Source organism: Crassostrea angulata, chromosome 10 (genome assembly GCF_025612915.1).
Source record: "Crassostrea angulata isolate pt1a10 chromosome 10, ASM2561291v2, whole genome shotgun sequence".
Taxonomy (NCBI): Eukaryota; Metazoa; Mollusca; class Bivalvia; order Ostreida; family Ostreidae; genus Magallana; species Magallana angulata.
Window position 1 is genome coordinate 46,576,500 of NC_069120.1, and position 12,972 is coordinate 46,589,471.

Consider the following 12,972-nt stretch of genomic DNA (forward strand, 5'->3'; position numbering starts at 1 on the left):
AGTTATGGCGCTTTGACCTTCAATTATTGTAGTCACTTCACATCTTAGCGTGCCTTTAATGCTGCCCTGCGGAACTGGTTTGTAGATAAATCTATCCTGTCATTGATACATTTTTCTTCGTAAAAGTATAAGTAAAATATGAATTGGTATTTGTTGTTTATAAAATTGCATTTTAATTCTACTGATTCAAAGATTTTTTTTTATAAATAAAGTCTCTATTACAGTACAAACATATTATATGCACGTGATTTTAAGGTACTAGTAAGCATCTGAATTTAATTTCTTCAAAAATCATATGTATCAAATTTCCGTATTTCAAAAGCAAACACATACAATGTGTAAGAGTTCAACATTTATTCATTGATAAAATTTTTAAATCAAATATGAAAAGAAAATAATTATGAAAGATAATGTATAAAAAAGAAACAAATGCACGGGAAGGTAGTACATGTATATAAAATTGTGAACAACAAATTCACGGTAAAAATATAATTCTTGGTTTTAAAAGTCAAAATTACAATAAATATTATTGTTCCTTGGCAAAATTTGTATAACGAACAATTAGTTCTTCAATGCACCATAAAACATCATTCTAATCTCTACAAGTCAAACTACTTTACAGAGATGTAATCTGCACCAATGATTTTTACACACATGCAAGACCATAGAACAATAGAAATCGATTTTTAGAGAATCAATAAGTAAGACGATAAACTGTGGAAAATCTTTTACGCATCTTCTACGCCGATTTCTTCCTCAGGAAGAGGAAATGTCTGAACCACATGACCGGATACTGCGCAGTGTAACAATGGATCACGTGCCGCGCTTTCTTCTTCCTCCTTTCGGATATCTTCATAGTCTTCCTCTTCAATACTGTCCTGTGGAGACAGTCTCCGAATGGAGCTGGCACTACTATCACTACCAAGACTTAAACTTCGTTTGTCTGGGGCCAGTCTGTCTCTTCGTCTGTCTTCAAAGTATTTCACATCTGAGTGTTTTCTATGTAGTCTGTGCTTGGGTACATGTATTTTTGGTTGGCTTGCCGAGCGGAATCTATTCTCTAAAGCTGGATCAAACCTAAGAAATTCCTGAAACACTTTATTGGTTTTTTCATCTATAGAGTAGTCACGAGTAGCATATTGTTTTTCCTTTTGGTCCTTATTTGACTTAAAAAATCGAGAAAACATCGAGAATTTGCTTGATGGGGAAGTAACTTTCATACTATCAATTGATTGCTGGTCAGATTTCGAATCACTTTCGGGTTCGTTAATGCTTTCATACACTTGTACCATCTGTCGCTCTCGTCGATATTCTCGTCTCTTTCGAGAGGCAGTTTTGCCTGTGCGCCTGTCAAAAAAGGCGCGTTCACCGGAAGTACCGCTCTCTGGAAGGGAGTGAGCGTGAACAAAGATTTTTTCACTGACTGGTTCTAACTCTACGATTTCTTCTTCAATCTCACCTGTGCTGTGGTTTCTCTTGAAGAGATTTGACGGGTGTTGAGTTTCTAGCGACTTGTAGCCGCTGTCAGCTTTCATCTGAATCAGTTTGTGGTTTTGGCTCTCTGTCGTGCTGTCTGTGTTATCAGTCGTCGACTCAAAGGAAGTTGTCGTCACTTCCGGTCGGCTGGTGTCCGATCGGTCGCCATCAGTCTCTGCTGTTGTAACACTATCAAAGCTGTTTTCAGTATTATGTGAACTGTGAACAGAACGTTGTTCACTTCGACGTTCAAGAATATTTTTATATGTCTGGCGTCTCTTTTCTGAAGAGGGATTATCAACCATTGGGATCATTTCCCTCGCAGGTTCTGGATCGGCTGAAGCCAACTTGCTACCTTTCACTTCACCGTCTGGACTTGTGCGAGGATCAAAAATATTCTTAACATCTGTCTCGGGCGACTGATCGGGTGACGTCATATCCTCCATTCTGATCGTATCACTACATTCCTCTTCCTCTTCAAACGTAGTCCTCAGGTTCCACAACTCGCGGTATTTCTGCGTACCGTTAATTGTTTCATTACCATCGCTATCATCAATTCTTAATGTGTCCATTTCAAATTCTTCGAAAAATTCCAAACTATCTAAGTTTTCGTCGTTTAGTTGTTCAATACTACCTGTATCGTTATATCGAACTTTGCTACTACTCGAGGACCCTAACTCGGATATAGCATCGAAATCTGTATTGAAGAACGGTCCTTTGAACTCGGTGATCTGTAAGACGTCGTAGTCCCCGATGTCGTGATAGCTCCTCGATCGTTTCCCCTCTTGCTTGTATTCGTCATCATAAGACGTCGTGTCCAGACTCTGTGAATACATCTTAAAGCGCCATTGTTTCTTCTCACAGACGGAAGGTTTCAGCTTCGGTAGACTTTTCCCGGGGATGCTCTCCTGGGGATTTTGATGTATCTCTACTGCCACTTCGGTTTTAAACGGTACCGGATGAGTCTCTTTTTCAACACATCTAGCAAGGACCGGAAGGTCCTGGTCAACCTTTTCGGAGAGGGGTTTTTCAAGAGGACCAAGTCCAGTGGAAGAATCGGGATGTCGGTCTCCAAGGGAATACTGGCGTGGGGTCATCTTCCCGATCCTTGACCTTTTCAAATGATGAAAGTCACCATCGGTATACCTATAAAAAAAATTCATTCATTGTTCATACGAATTCAGATTTAGTATCAATTTGCCATAATATAAAATTTTACGTGATATATAAAAATTAAAACTAGTTTCATTACAAATAAACATAATTGATAGAAAAAAAATTGTGATTACAAAGAAAATACAAGGTTTTGTTTGTTAATTGATACAGTAGGATGTATAGTTTATCATAAGTGTAAAACAAAATATTACTATCAATTTAGTCGGACTAAGTTACACATACAATACAAACTCACTCTGTAAACGCAGACTTAGTAACAAATAGCTCTCTCTCTCTCTCTCTCTCTCTCTCTCTCTCTTTCTCTCTCTCTCTCTCTCTCTCTCCGTTTACAGAGTTGGTGCAGATAAACATGGGTAGGCACAATGTGATAAAGGTGATCAAACTGCCGAGTTATCTCCCTCTCCACGTCCTACCTAGAGATGTTATTCAGCCTAGCTTCAACGTACAGCAGTGTAGGTAATGGCCGACCAAATGCGGCCGTACCACTCAGAGACAGACTTACAATAGTGTGGCAATAAAAGTAACAGTCTTAAAGCATGTGGTGTTTCAGTAATTGCTACATGTAACAACTTGAAGCATATAAGTAAATGTCAATAATTTGTGGTGGAATCCGCAAATTGCTCAAGGTTTCTTGATATACATGTATCAGTAATAGCTTCAAATTGTGAGGTTTATCAGCAGCAGCCTATATCATGCATGTGGTGCGAATGTGCGCAAGACCGCGTTATTTACAAAGCATTATATGACGAAATTATACTTCTGAACAAATATGATTGTGGTTTTGAATTAAATAATTCCTTATTGTTTCTGGTAAATACACATTTGATTTGATTTCTATTAACGTTACTTAAAGTTATAATTTCTGCCTTACACTGCACTATATCAAAACGATCAATCTATGTATAGTTAATATGTATGATAAAAAACACACTGATCGGGGCGTCATAGAAGTATTATATAAATGCCGCTTTTAACATTGACAAATACAATGTCATGTACTTGCAACAACTTCTTTGTTGCAAAGCTATATATATAAAGAGGGCGAATGGTTTTCTCTCTGTGTTCAGTTTTTATCGATCATCTGTTCTTATGTGCAAGTGAATGACAGCACATCACGACATTCCATGCCAATACATGCAATATACCACGCACACAGTTTAGTCTCATTTTGTTAATAAAGAACAAACAGAGTTCCCGCGGTCAAAACAAATTGAATGACACACAAAACACACAAAAAATGATATATAAGAGAAACATCAGGCTGTATGACGTCACTGTTGGTCAAAAACCCGGATGTCAATAAGGAGGCAATGATTAGTTGTGCAGAGAGAGGGATCATGGGAAGGCACAGTCACCGAGCAGTTTGATCAAACCTCCTTCCTTTGCGCAGGTGCTGACTGGGCGGAAGATCTTCCAGTTGGAAGGATACTCGCCTGGAGGCTTTGTCGTTAACTGGTTCTTCTGAAGGAGAAACTGGTTCCTCTTTGGAGTACTCCAAATTACCCAGGTCGTTTTTGTATTCTTCTGCAAATCATATTTCAAAGGAACGCATTGAATATTTTTAGTTTTGATGTAATGTGCATTAATCTTTGACGTCGCGTTGAAAGGGTCATTATTAATTATTAACTTTAAGATTAATTATAGTCTGTTTAAGAACAGTGATAACATCACCAGGTTATACCTTTCTCGAAATCAGACTTGAGTTTCGTTGTTTCGGATGCTTCACAAAAGAGTTGATCTGTGTCCCTGTGAAACAATCAGTTTTAATGAACATTCATCAAATATATCAATTTAAAACCTACTTTAACTGAACAGCAACGATACATTAGTTAATGGTATCATACCTGACAGCCAATGTATTTAGGAAAATTACATAGATTTACATGTAAATTCAGTCTCTTAAAGTTTCAAATTTTTCTTTAATGTTGTACATTCTCTTTTGCGTTATCATTTACATTAGAAGTAAAATAATAACTTTTGATGAAATTCGTTCCGGGGACTGGAAATAATCCCCTCTATTGACCCAATGCTTGGATCTGAAAATAGGTCAGAGTGGGCATTTTCGTATTTGGAGGTTGGTGACGTCACACTTCTTTCAATGTCAGTAATGTGCAAGGAGTCATTGAGAGTAAATCTGAAAAAAAAATTCTTCTGAATTTGAAAAATAAATTACAATATTTTCTGCTTTTTTTATTTCATTTTAAACCCATTTTAGGACATGTATTTTGTGTCAGCCGTTCAAATGACAACACTTGTTCAGGAGCATTGTAATGTAATTAATACGCATACACCTTTAGATTTATATCATATTCCATCAATTCAATGTATCCTCAAGAAGATAATACTTCACCTCCGCTTTGACTTTGACCTCTCTGAACAGCATTTACAGCAGAACAGAACCGCCACCACAATGACCACGCCCCCTACCACTCCCGCCACCAGAATACTCAAGGTGACGTAAGGTGGCGCTGCCTGACCGGAACCGGAATTAAAGTTCTAAAATATCAAAGTCACGTTTCGCAATAATTATAGTCAGCGTTTTTGCGTTTTAATAATGCCTTTTTATAGTGGTGATAGGAAATTACATTGTCTAAGGAAATGAAAAGGACATTGTGTAACGCTTATAAAAGAAAAAAAAAATCATCTTTTTCGTGCGACGCGTGTTGTGTAATTTTCATCATACTGATAACATCTCGTTAATTAATATAAGTGTTGATATCAAATTAACATACGGTGTCTGTAAAGTCCTTTCCTTGAGGCATTCTGTGACTGTTTCTGTAAAAAAAGAATAGTTTTACATCAAACTGTTTTGTTTCTATTATTACCGCAGGTTCCTAGAATAATAATTTCATCGTCTTCTGTTGTCTGACCAAGGAATAAAACATCAAAAATCAAACACAAATGCAATTCAGAATTTTGTCTCTACATCCGATCTATATCCGCTGTGATAAAGATGCAATCATTAGGACCTTATATAAAGGCTGAACCTCTCCGAAGGAAATGTCGAATTTACTTCTCTGTTGTGTGGTTGTATAACTTTGATATAACCATAATTATAGTATTGATTGTACCGTTGCATGAAATCACCAATATGTACTTTAATTTGAAATATCATCTTTATTCGTACATTTCTTTTGAGCAGCAGACCATAAGCTAGAGAATCTAATTCTATAGAAACTGTGATTGCGTTCATACGGCGATAATTAGCCATCAGTAGTTGGCGCGGTCTTTACCTTATCCAATTAACTCTCTAGACGTATGAATATTTCATAACTGTTTCATATTCTTTCAGATTTCCTCAACATTAAGGTGTGAAGCCAAACTTTTGAAGTGTTTAATGATTCAGTTCCCATATTGCTGTAGCAGAATCAATCTATTTGTGTTCTGAAACAGACATGTTTCTGATTTTACTTTCGGAATAATTTTGATGATTACACAAGTACTTAACAAGTGACATTTCAACTATAAATATCTAACCTGTTCTACTGGCGTATAAACGCGCAGAGACAGGTCTAAATAAATCCACGGTAAATGTGTGTGAAATACACCTGGTAACATTGCAATTATATAGCATATAACGGGTCAGGGAATTATGCTGTTAATACGAAAAACTATGACAAAAATGGCAACACACTTTGATATACATATTTATCAATCAAAGTCTCAATATAGACCTCTAATTTACCACCATCGTGACTTAAAAGCCTTAGATGTTTGTAATATATTCTAAGTTCATTGAAACTTTTTCCTTTTACTTTATCAATACACTTTAACTTTACATGTACTGCATATGACGTGCGAGGAGTAAATACATGTATTTATTGTCGTGTCTTTTGCGCCAATGGAACGGTGCATTATTATGTTTAACTATGTCAATTTGTATCTAGATATAAATACATTTACATGTGTAATAATAAAATCTTTTCACATCATTAGTTCTTTAGGTAAGTCATAAAATTGTCTTTCATCTAACAACGTTTACGAAGAATACGTTCAACTATAAAACCTTATGTTTCTATGATCAACGTGTTGAAAATTCATTATACAAAATCATTTGTGCTCCCTTTTATCCAGTGTGATTAAAAACCACCCCTTCTCCTTACAGTCTCCGGGTGTAAGGAAAGCGGGGTGGGGTGAGGGGACAGAGGGTGGGGGATATCAGCCTGCTTTTAATCAGGCACCATGGCTAGACGAAACAAGTAACGTCAAACAAAGTCTTGACGTACAGAATAATAGACGTGTAAATCTTACAACGAGCCCTCAATCAGGTAAGCTAAATATATGAATCTTGTGACGTTTGTTTTCGATGTGGACTCTATACCAAACATATTATTAAACTGAGTAGGCACTGGATAATAACCATTTCCATAGAAATACATCAATGTTAAAATCGATTTCCTTAATTATATAATATCAGGTTGACGTTAGAATTAGAGCGACAGAAATAATTCCCAAGATGAACCGCTGACGTCGAATACTTCGCTTTGGAATACCATTTTCAATTTTCACAGGTATCTCTGAAATAATGTGTTGCTTGTCAATCACAAAAGAGCACACATGTGTTTATTAAGATAAAAATATGATTCACGTATTTTTATGAGTTAATAAAACGCTGAACTTGCATGATGGGATTCCGAGTTCAGAGCTTATTATCTGCAAGTCAGCCATAAGCTAATAACTCGTATCGTCTGAGAGAACAAATAAGGACAAGTACCTGATGCCCCGACCCACGCAAGTCGCTTGTCATCAGTTGCTATAGAGAATGGAAAATATATTAGTAAATGTATTTCCCCACTCTCTTCCGGAAAATGCTTGTTAATTTGTTTTGTAGGAAAGAAATTAAGAACTGACTTTCAACTCAAGCTTAAGGGCCTCCCACGCTTCTGTGACGTCACAGTTTAATATCGGAAAGAGTGTAGGAGAGTTTGACGCCCGCATCGTCTACAGAAATGTATTGATTTTCGTGAGTTTGAATGTCTTCGGAAATTTATTGCGGTCACCTGGTGAGGGCAGGGCAGATTTGGCGTGGGCCGCGCCGTATTTACCCGCGCGACTGGCGGATGGTCAGAAATGTCACAGTATATTTGTCGCGTAATAAGCCAATTTGCCGCCAACTGCAACCTTATCGGCTTCATTTCCGCAACTCGGGGAGTAAACAAATAACGCACCTCAAGGATAATTGTTACACAATCTATCTATTGACAAATCTATTGGAGAAAAATCAAAAGACTTTATCAACGAAACTACCAGTATATTCCTTATGGGAACCAAACCTCCCCTATCAAATAAAAATCGCACATTTCTTTATGAGATCTATTACGAAATGTCCTTGCTATTTGAAATGCCAAGGACTTGTAAATCATGAAATAACAAGACAACGCAGAAACACGGAATCGTGACAATTACAAATCTATGGGAGCAAAACTCAATCATCTTAAAGAAAGGGTAAATATCTCAAAGCAAGGCTATATTTTGTTATTGTTTTAGTGACTATTAACATACTGGTTAAAAAAAATTGAACTGGGGACCAAACTGGACCCACAAAATATACTTAAATATTTCTCCTTTTTTTCGACCAGAATATGTTTTTAGTCTTCAGGTTCGTGTGTTTACATGTAATCCTTTATACATATAAACACTGTATGTAATTTTGAAAATCTCGTACAGATAAAGGACAATCTCAGATATCTCTTCTTGTACAGAAATAGAACGCCGGAGTCTACATTGATTGCGTACTAATCGGACAAGATCGGATATTGTCTCATTCTTTGGAAAATTACTTTCATATCAGCCGAGGATAACGCCGTCATGTCCTCGCCCGACGTTTTGTGACTTGTGTCGTAGAACGAAGGTCAAGTCGGGATTTCAATGTTAATTTATTAAAAGGTTTGGTGATTCCAGATAATGCCTGTTACGTCAACGTATACAGGCATTTGTTCCGACCGTGTAATCGTCGGCTTACAAAATATACGTTGTTAGCTGGTGTATTGATTAATACTATCTAGTTACTAATCATATCATATACTATCCTGAACTCTGTGATTTACCCCAAACAAGGCAATTTATTAAACCGGAGAAACGGTGTATTCACGCCATTAAAAAAACCAATTTAAACAACAGTTTCTTATCCAAAGTGTGAAAGTGAAGTGTATACTATCTGATATGTTGTAAGATGATTTTGCAGTTTTAGTATTGTTTTATATCGTGTCAAGTGCCTGTTACTATAAAGATCATCTTTATATACAGAAGTGTCATTTACCAAGGGCTTTACAGGAAGTGTGGGAAATGTAGGTGTGCGAGGGTGTATCTCGGTGTCTAATGACAGGTGTTACGAAGTGATTGTATTAATTTTATCCTTACACTGGTACTCTAGTTATAAAACACTCCTTTCTCGAATTTTAATCAAAAGCATTTGTTACTTAGATTTTTGAAACAATATCGTGTGTTAATCCATTAGTTTCATGTCAATTTTTCTTTTTTTTATTTAAATATCAGATTTATAGTCAAATCATAGTCAGTTTAAAGTCATATCATAGTCAGTTTAAAGTCAAATTATAGTCAGTTTAAAGTCAAATTATAGTCAATCATAGTCAGTTTATAGTCAATCATAGTCAGTTTATAGTCAATCATAGTCAGTTTATAGTCAATCATAGATTAAAGTCAAATCATAGTCTGTTTATAGTCAAATCAAGATAAACAACATGACAACTTGTATTTCTTTTTTAAAAAATGTCTATCAATAAATAACAACTTGACTGTTTGTTGTCTTCAAAACAATTGGGTGCCCCTTTGATACGATTGCAACAGTCTTAGCAAAGTTTGGTAATGGCGTTAATGTAACCAGTATATTTATAAAATACACTATTTTATCAATAGAAGCAATTGTTTTTTTAGACTACAATTTTCTCATGTGTTTTTTACTAATAGGTTCGTATACTTAAGTAAAAAGACATCTAGTGATATCTTTTTTCTGTTTATAACATAGGTCATTGCGTGGACCCTGAGGTCCACGCAGAAAATATATAAGCGAGGTTAAACCGAATGCTATGGGGAAAATTCAGCCTGCGCATGAGCTAGCCTGGTTCCTGTGCGTAATGGGTAGCTCGGGGAACCAGGCTAGCAAACGTTTATCTGAATCGGGATCGGGATTCCGTGCCATATATGCACATTTAAGTTCAAAGGCGCTGTAATTGTAAAGCTGTCGGTAAACAGTACAGAAACAAAGTATTCTTTAAAAAAAAATGATTGGCATGTGATATGAACTATCAGTATTATGAAATAAGTCAATGTTATGCCGAAACTACAACATGCATCAAATAGCATAATTTGCAATGTTTTGAAATCTGAATACACATGTAACTTAACTTTATTTTTATAGTAGGCGAGGCTAGAGAACTTCCCGATTAAATTTTTTGTAAGTTTAACTATGATTCAATTATTATGTCACTGTATAAAAGTTTAAATCTCAAGAAAAATGCATCAAAATAAGAATTTTTTTAATTTACACAAAGCTGTCACAGCATAGTTAACGAAGTAGTGCGAATCGTAATGTGTGCGCAAATAGTAGAATTCACTGAATGCCTGATACTATACATGCAAATTTCATTCATAGATAGATCATAATTATTTTAGAAGCATGAACCCTTTAAATTCTGAGATAAAAGTCAGGGCTATCTATACATACATGTATACGTAATACAACGTACAAATTTAGTGGTTAAAGCAGAGGGCTAGAGTCGGTGGAATCTCTGTTAATTTTAAGGCTTTCACGTTTTCGTTGGAAACACATGCAAATGATCCACGTATTGTAGTCCTTTTTTAAAGGACAGCAACTTGTAATAAAACACTGATTTCACCATACTAGGTAATAATGAACACTGGTTACAACATCGATAAAATTGTAACTATTAAAATTGTTTACTACAAATTGATTATACACACTGGTTGCAACACTGGTAAGTATAAACACAGATCAAAACATTAGAATTTTTGAATAATGATTGCAACATAGGTAAATATGAACACTATTTACAACATAGCAATTATGAACATTGGATACAATATAGTTGATTTTAAATAGTGGTTACAACATAGGTTTTTTTTAAAATACTGGTTAAAACATGGGTAATTATGAACAATAGTTACAACATAGGTAATACACACTTGTTACAACATAAGTAATACTTGTTACAACATAGGTAATTATGAACAGTAGTTACAACATACATGTAGGTAATTATAAACACTTGTTACAACATACTAGGTGATATACACTTGTTACAACAAATATAATTACGAACACTAGTTACAACATACATGTAGGTAATTATAAACACTTATTACAACATAGGTAATACACACTTGTTACAACAAATATAATTACGAACACTAGATACAACATACATGTAGGTAATTATAAACACTTGTTACAACATAGATGATACACTCTTAAAATTGTTACGTTTACAACATAGGTAATTACAAACAGTTAAAACATAGGTAATTACGAACAATGGTTACAACATTGATTATCACGTATACTATTTACTTCATAAAAAATAATAAACTCTGGTTTCAACAAAGGTAATTATGAACACTGCTTGCAACATAGGTACATGTAAATATAAACACTAGTTACAACATTTGTAATAACGAACACTGGTTGATGATTGTTTTAACTTTTAAAAAAAAAAATTTTTTCTTGTTTTTAAAATGATTGTCAAGCAATTTTGTCCCAACATTATCATAATTCTAAGAACATTTTATAGCCGGTTATATGGAGGGATTGTTGTAAAAAATGTAAGAACTCGGATGTATCATTTTTCTGATTGTCATTTTGGACAACAATTCTGTGCGCCTATATCGACAGCTTACTTTGGATGTGATTTAACAGAAACAAGAATAAATTTCTTGTCCAGAAAAGACAATAGTCTGTAAGTAATAAGACTCGACCTGTAACTTTTTTTTCTTGTGTGTGTTCATAAAAACGCCTTTTCATACGTGCTTTTATCGGCAAGATTTGGTTTATTTTTTATTTTGTTCTTTGGTTTTTTGGGGGGTGGGGTGGAGGGACTTTTAATTTACTTATATACTTACTTACTTATCAAAGAGAATGCTTTTACATTTTTCTACGTAATGAAGTAAAACCTTCAGCTATGGCTGTCTCTGAGCCCGTTTTAATTATTTTGAATTTAGTGGTAGCTAGAAACTAACCAAAGGCACTCGATTCGAGTCCATGATTAAATATGTATTTAATTATACTTTAACTGTAATAGACTGTTGAATATTGACTCTAATTATTAACGTTTTCTAAGAAAACCGACTTTCTGCTTACATAATCAAGCAATGGTTCCTAAAAACTTCGACCACGACATAAACACGTGGAAAATGGAAGACAATATATAAAAAATGTGCTTGTAGACTCTAAGTAATACATAAAACTCTCAGAGCATGTGTTCCATAACTCGCTATTTAAAACACAAAGCCATGTCCATATTATATATTGTAGTATACACAACAGTTTTCTCTAGAAATGAAAGTGTTCCTACATTTGATAATAAAGTGTTGTTTTATAGAATGGTTTGATTAAAGAAGCCATAGAATGTATAATGGCACAAACCTCAAACCGACTGTAGTGACATGCTGACGCAAGTGATGGTCCGCTTAGACATCGCAGAACAGCCCCTCCACTCGTACTCAGTGTTACCCAGTGAAATGTACCAAAAACACCGCAAAATGCTCATCCATTGATGAAAATTATTCCAAATCAAAGAGAGGCTTTTTCGTCATCCGTTTTTCAGTGTTTCTCTCTCTCTTTGGCAGTCGTACGACGGATCAATACTTCTCTGACGGAGCAGGCGACAGCTAGCACTGGTTGGTCACAATGACAGAATCAGATAAAAAATATATAACAAAAACAGACACAAATACCAATATATCAGAAATCGTGCATTCAGACAGTTTTCCTTAAATCTAAGTAAGTTTTTTTTAAAAAAAAATCTTTTTATTGATTGCCGGGGCAAGATGGCAAGATGACTTTTAGCCGATGAAAATCAACCTGGTTTTGTTTAATATTATTTCACCGACTCCTACACCCTTATTACCAGCAGCATGCTAATGCACATCAATGTTGCATGAACAGTTATTTCATCTGCTGGCTTTAATCAATCGTACGCTCCCATCATTTTTTTTCCAGAGTCCTTACACGTTCTTAAATTACTTTTATAAAGGGAGGCCTTTTCCGCAATTGACCCAGAATCTTGTGATTTGATCAGTCTATCAGGTTGCTCCAACCTTCGGGGTGTACATTAAGTTACCTTG

At 35.3% G+C, this 12,972-nt stretch overlaps 1 protein-coding gene across 2 annotated transcripts; it reads right to left on the minus strand.

The window, feature by feature from the left end:
- Positions 1-315: 315 nt before the first annotated feature.
- LOC128166132 (uncharacterized) lies at positions 316-12,579 on the minus strand. Of its 2 annotated transcripts, none has more exons than XM_052831087.1 (7): positions 12,272-12,579; positions 5,385-5,427; positions 5,003-5,148; positions 4,628-4,786; positions 4,334-4,398; positions 4,026-4,176; positions 316-2,622 (listed from the first exon to the last, which is right to left on the minus strand). In XM_052831087.1, exons 2-7 carry the CDS (start codon positions 5,412-5,414, stop codon positions 729-731), a joined length of 2,445 nt encoding a protein of 814 aa, XP_052687047.1. In that variant the 5' UTR covers positions 5,415-5,427; positions 12,272-12,579; the 3' UTR covers positions 316-728. The 2 variants fall into 2 exon arrangements, with proteins under 2 accessions (XP_052687047.1, XP_052687048.1); XM_052831088.1 differs by having other exon boundaries at positions 319-2,622; positions 4,086-4,176; positions 12,272-12,575.
- Between the last annotated feature and the right edge of the window lie 393 nt (positions 12,580-12,972).

Coding starts and splice junctions, on each gene's coding strand:
- LOC128166132 (XM_052831087.1), bottom strand. CDS start 5,414: ATGCCTCAAGGAAAGGACTTTACAGACACC. Junction 5,149..5,384: donor GAAAGGACTTTACAGACACC/GTATGTTAATTT, acceptor TTGATATTTTAG/AACTTTAATTCCGGTTCCGG. Junction 4,787..5,002: donor AGGTCAAAGTCAAAGCGGAG/GTGAAGTATTAT, acceptor TTTTTTTTTCAG/ATTTACTCTCAATGACTCCT.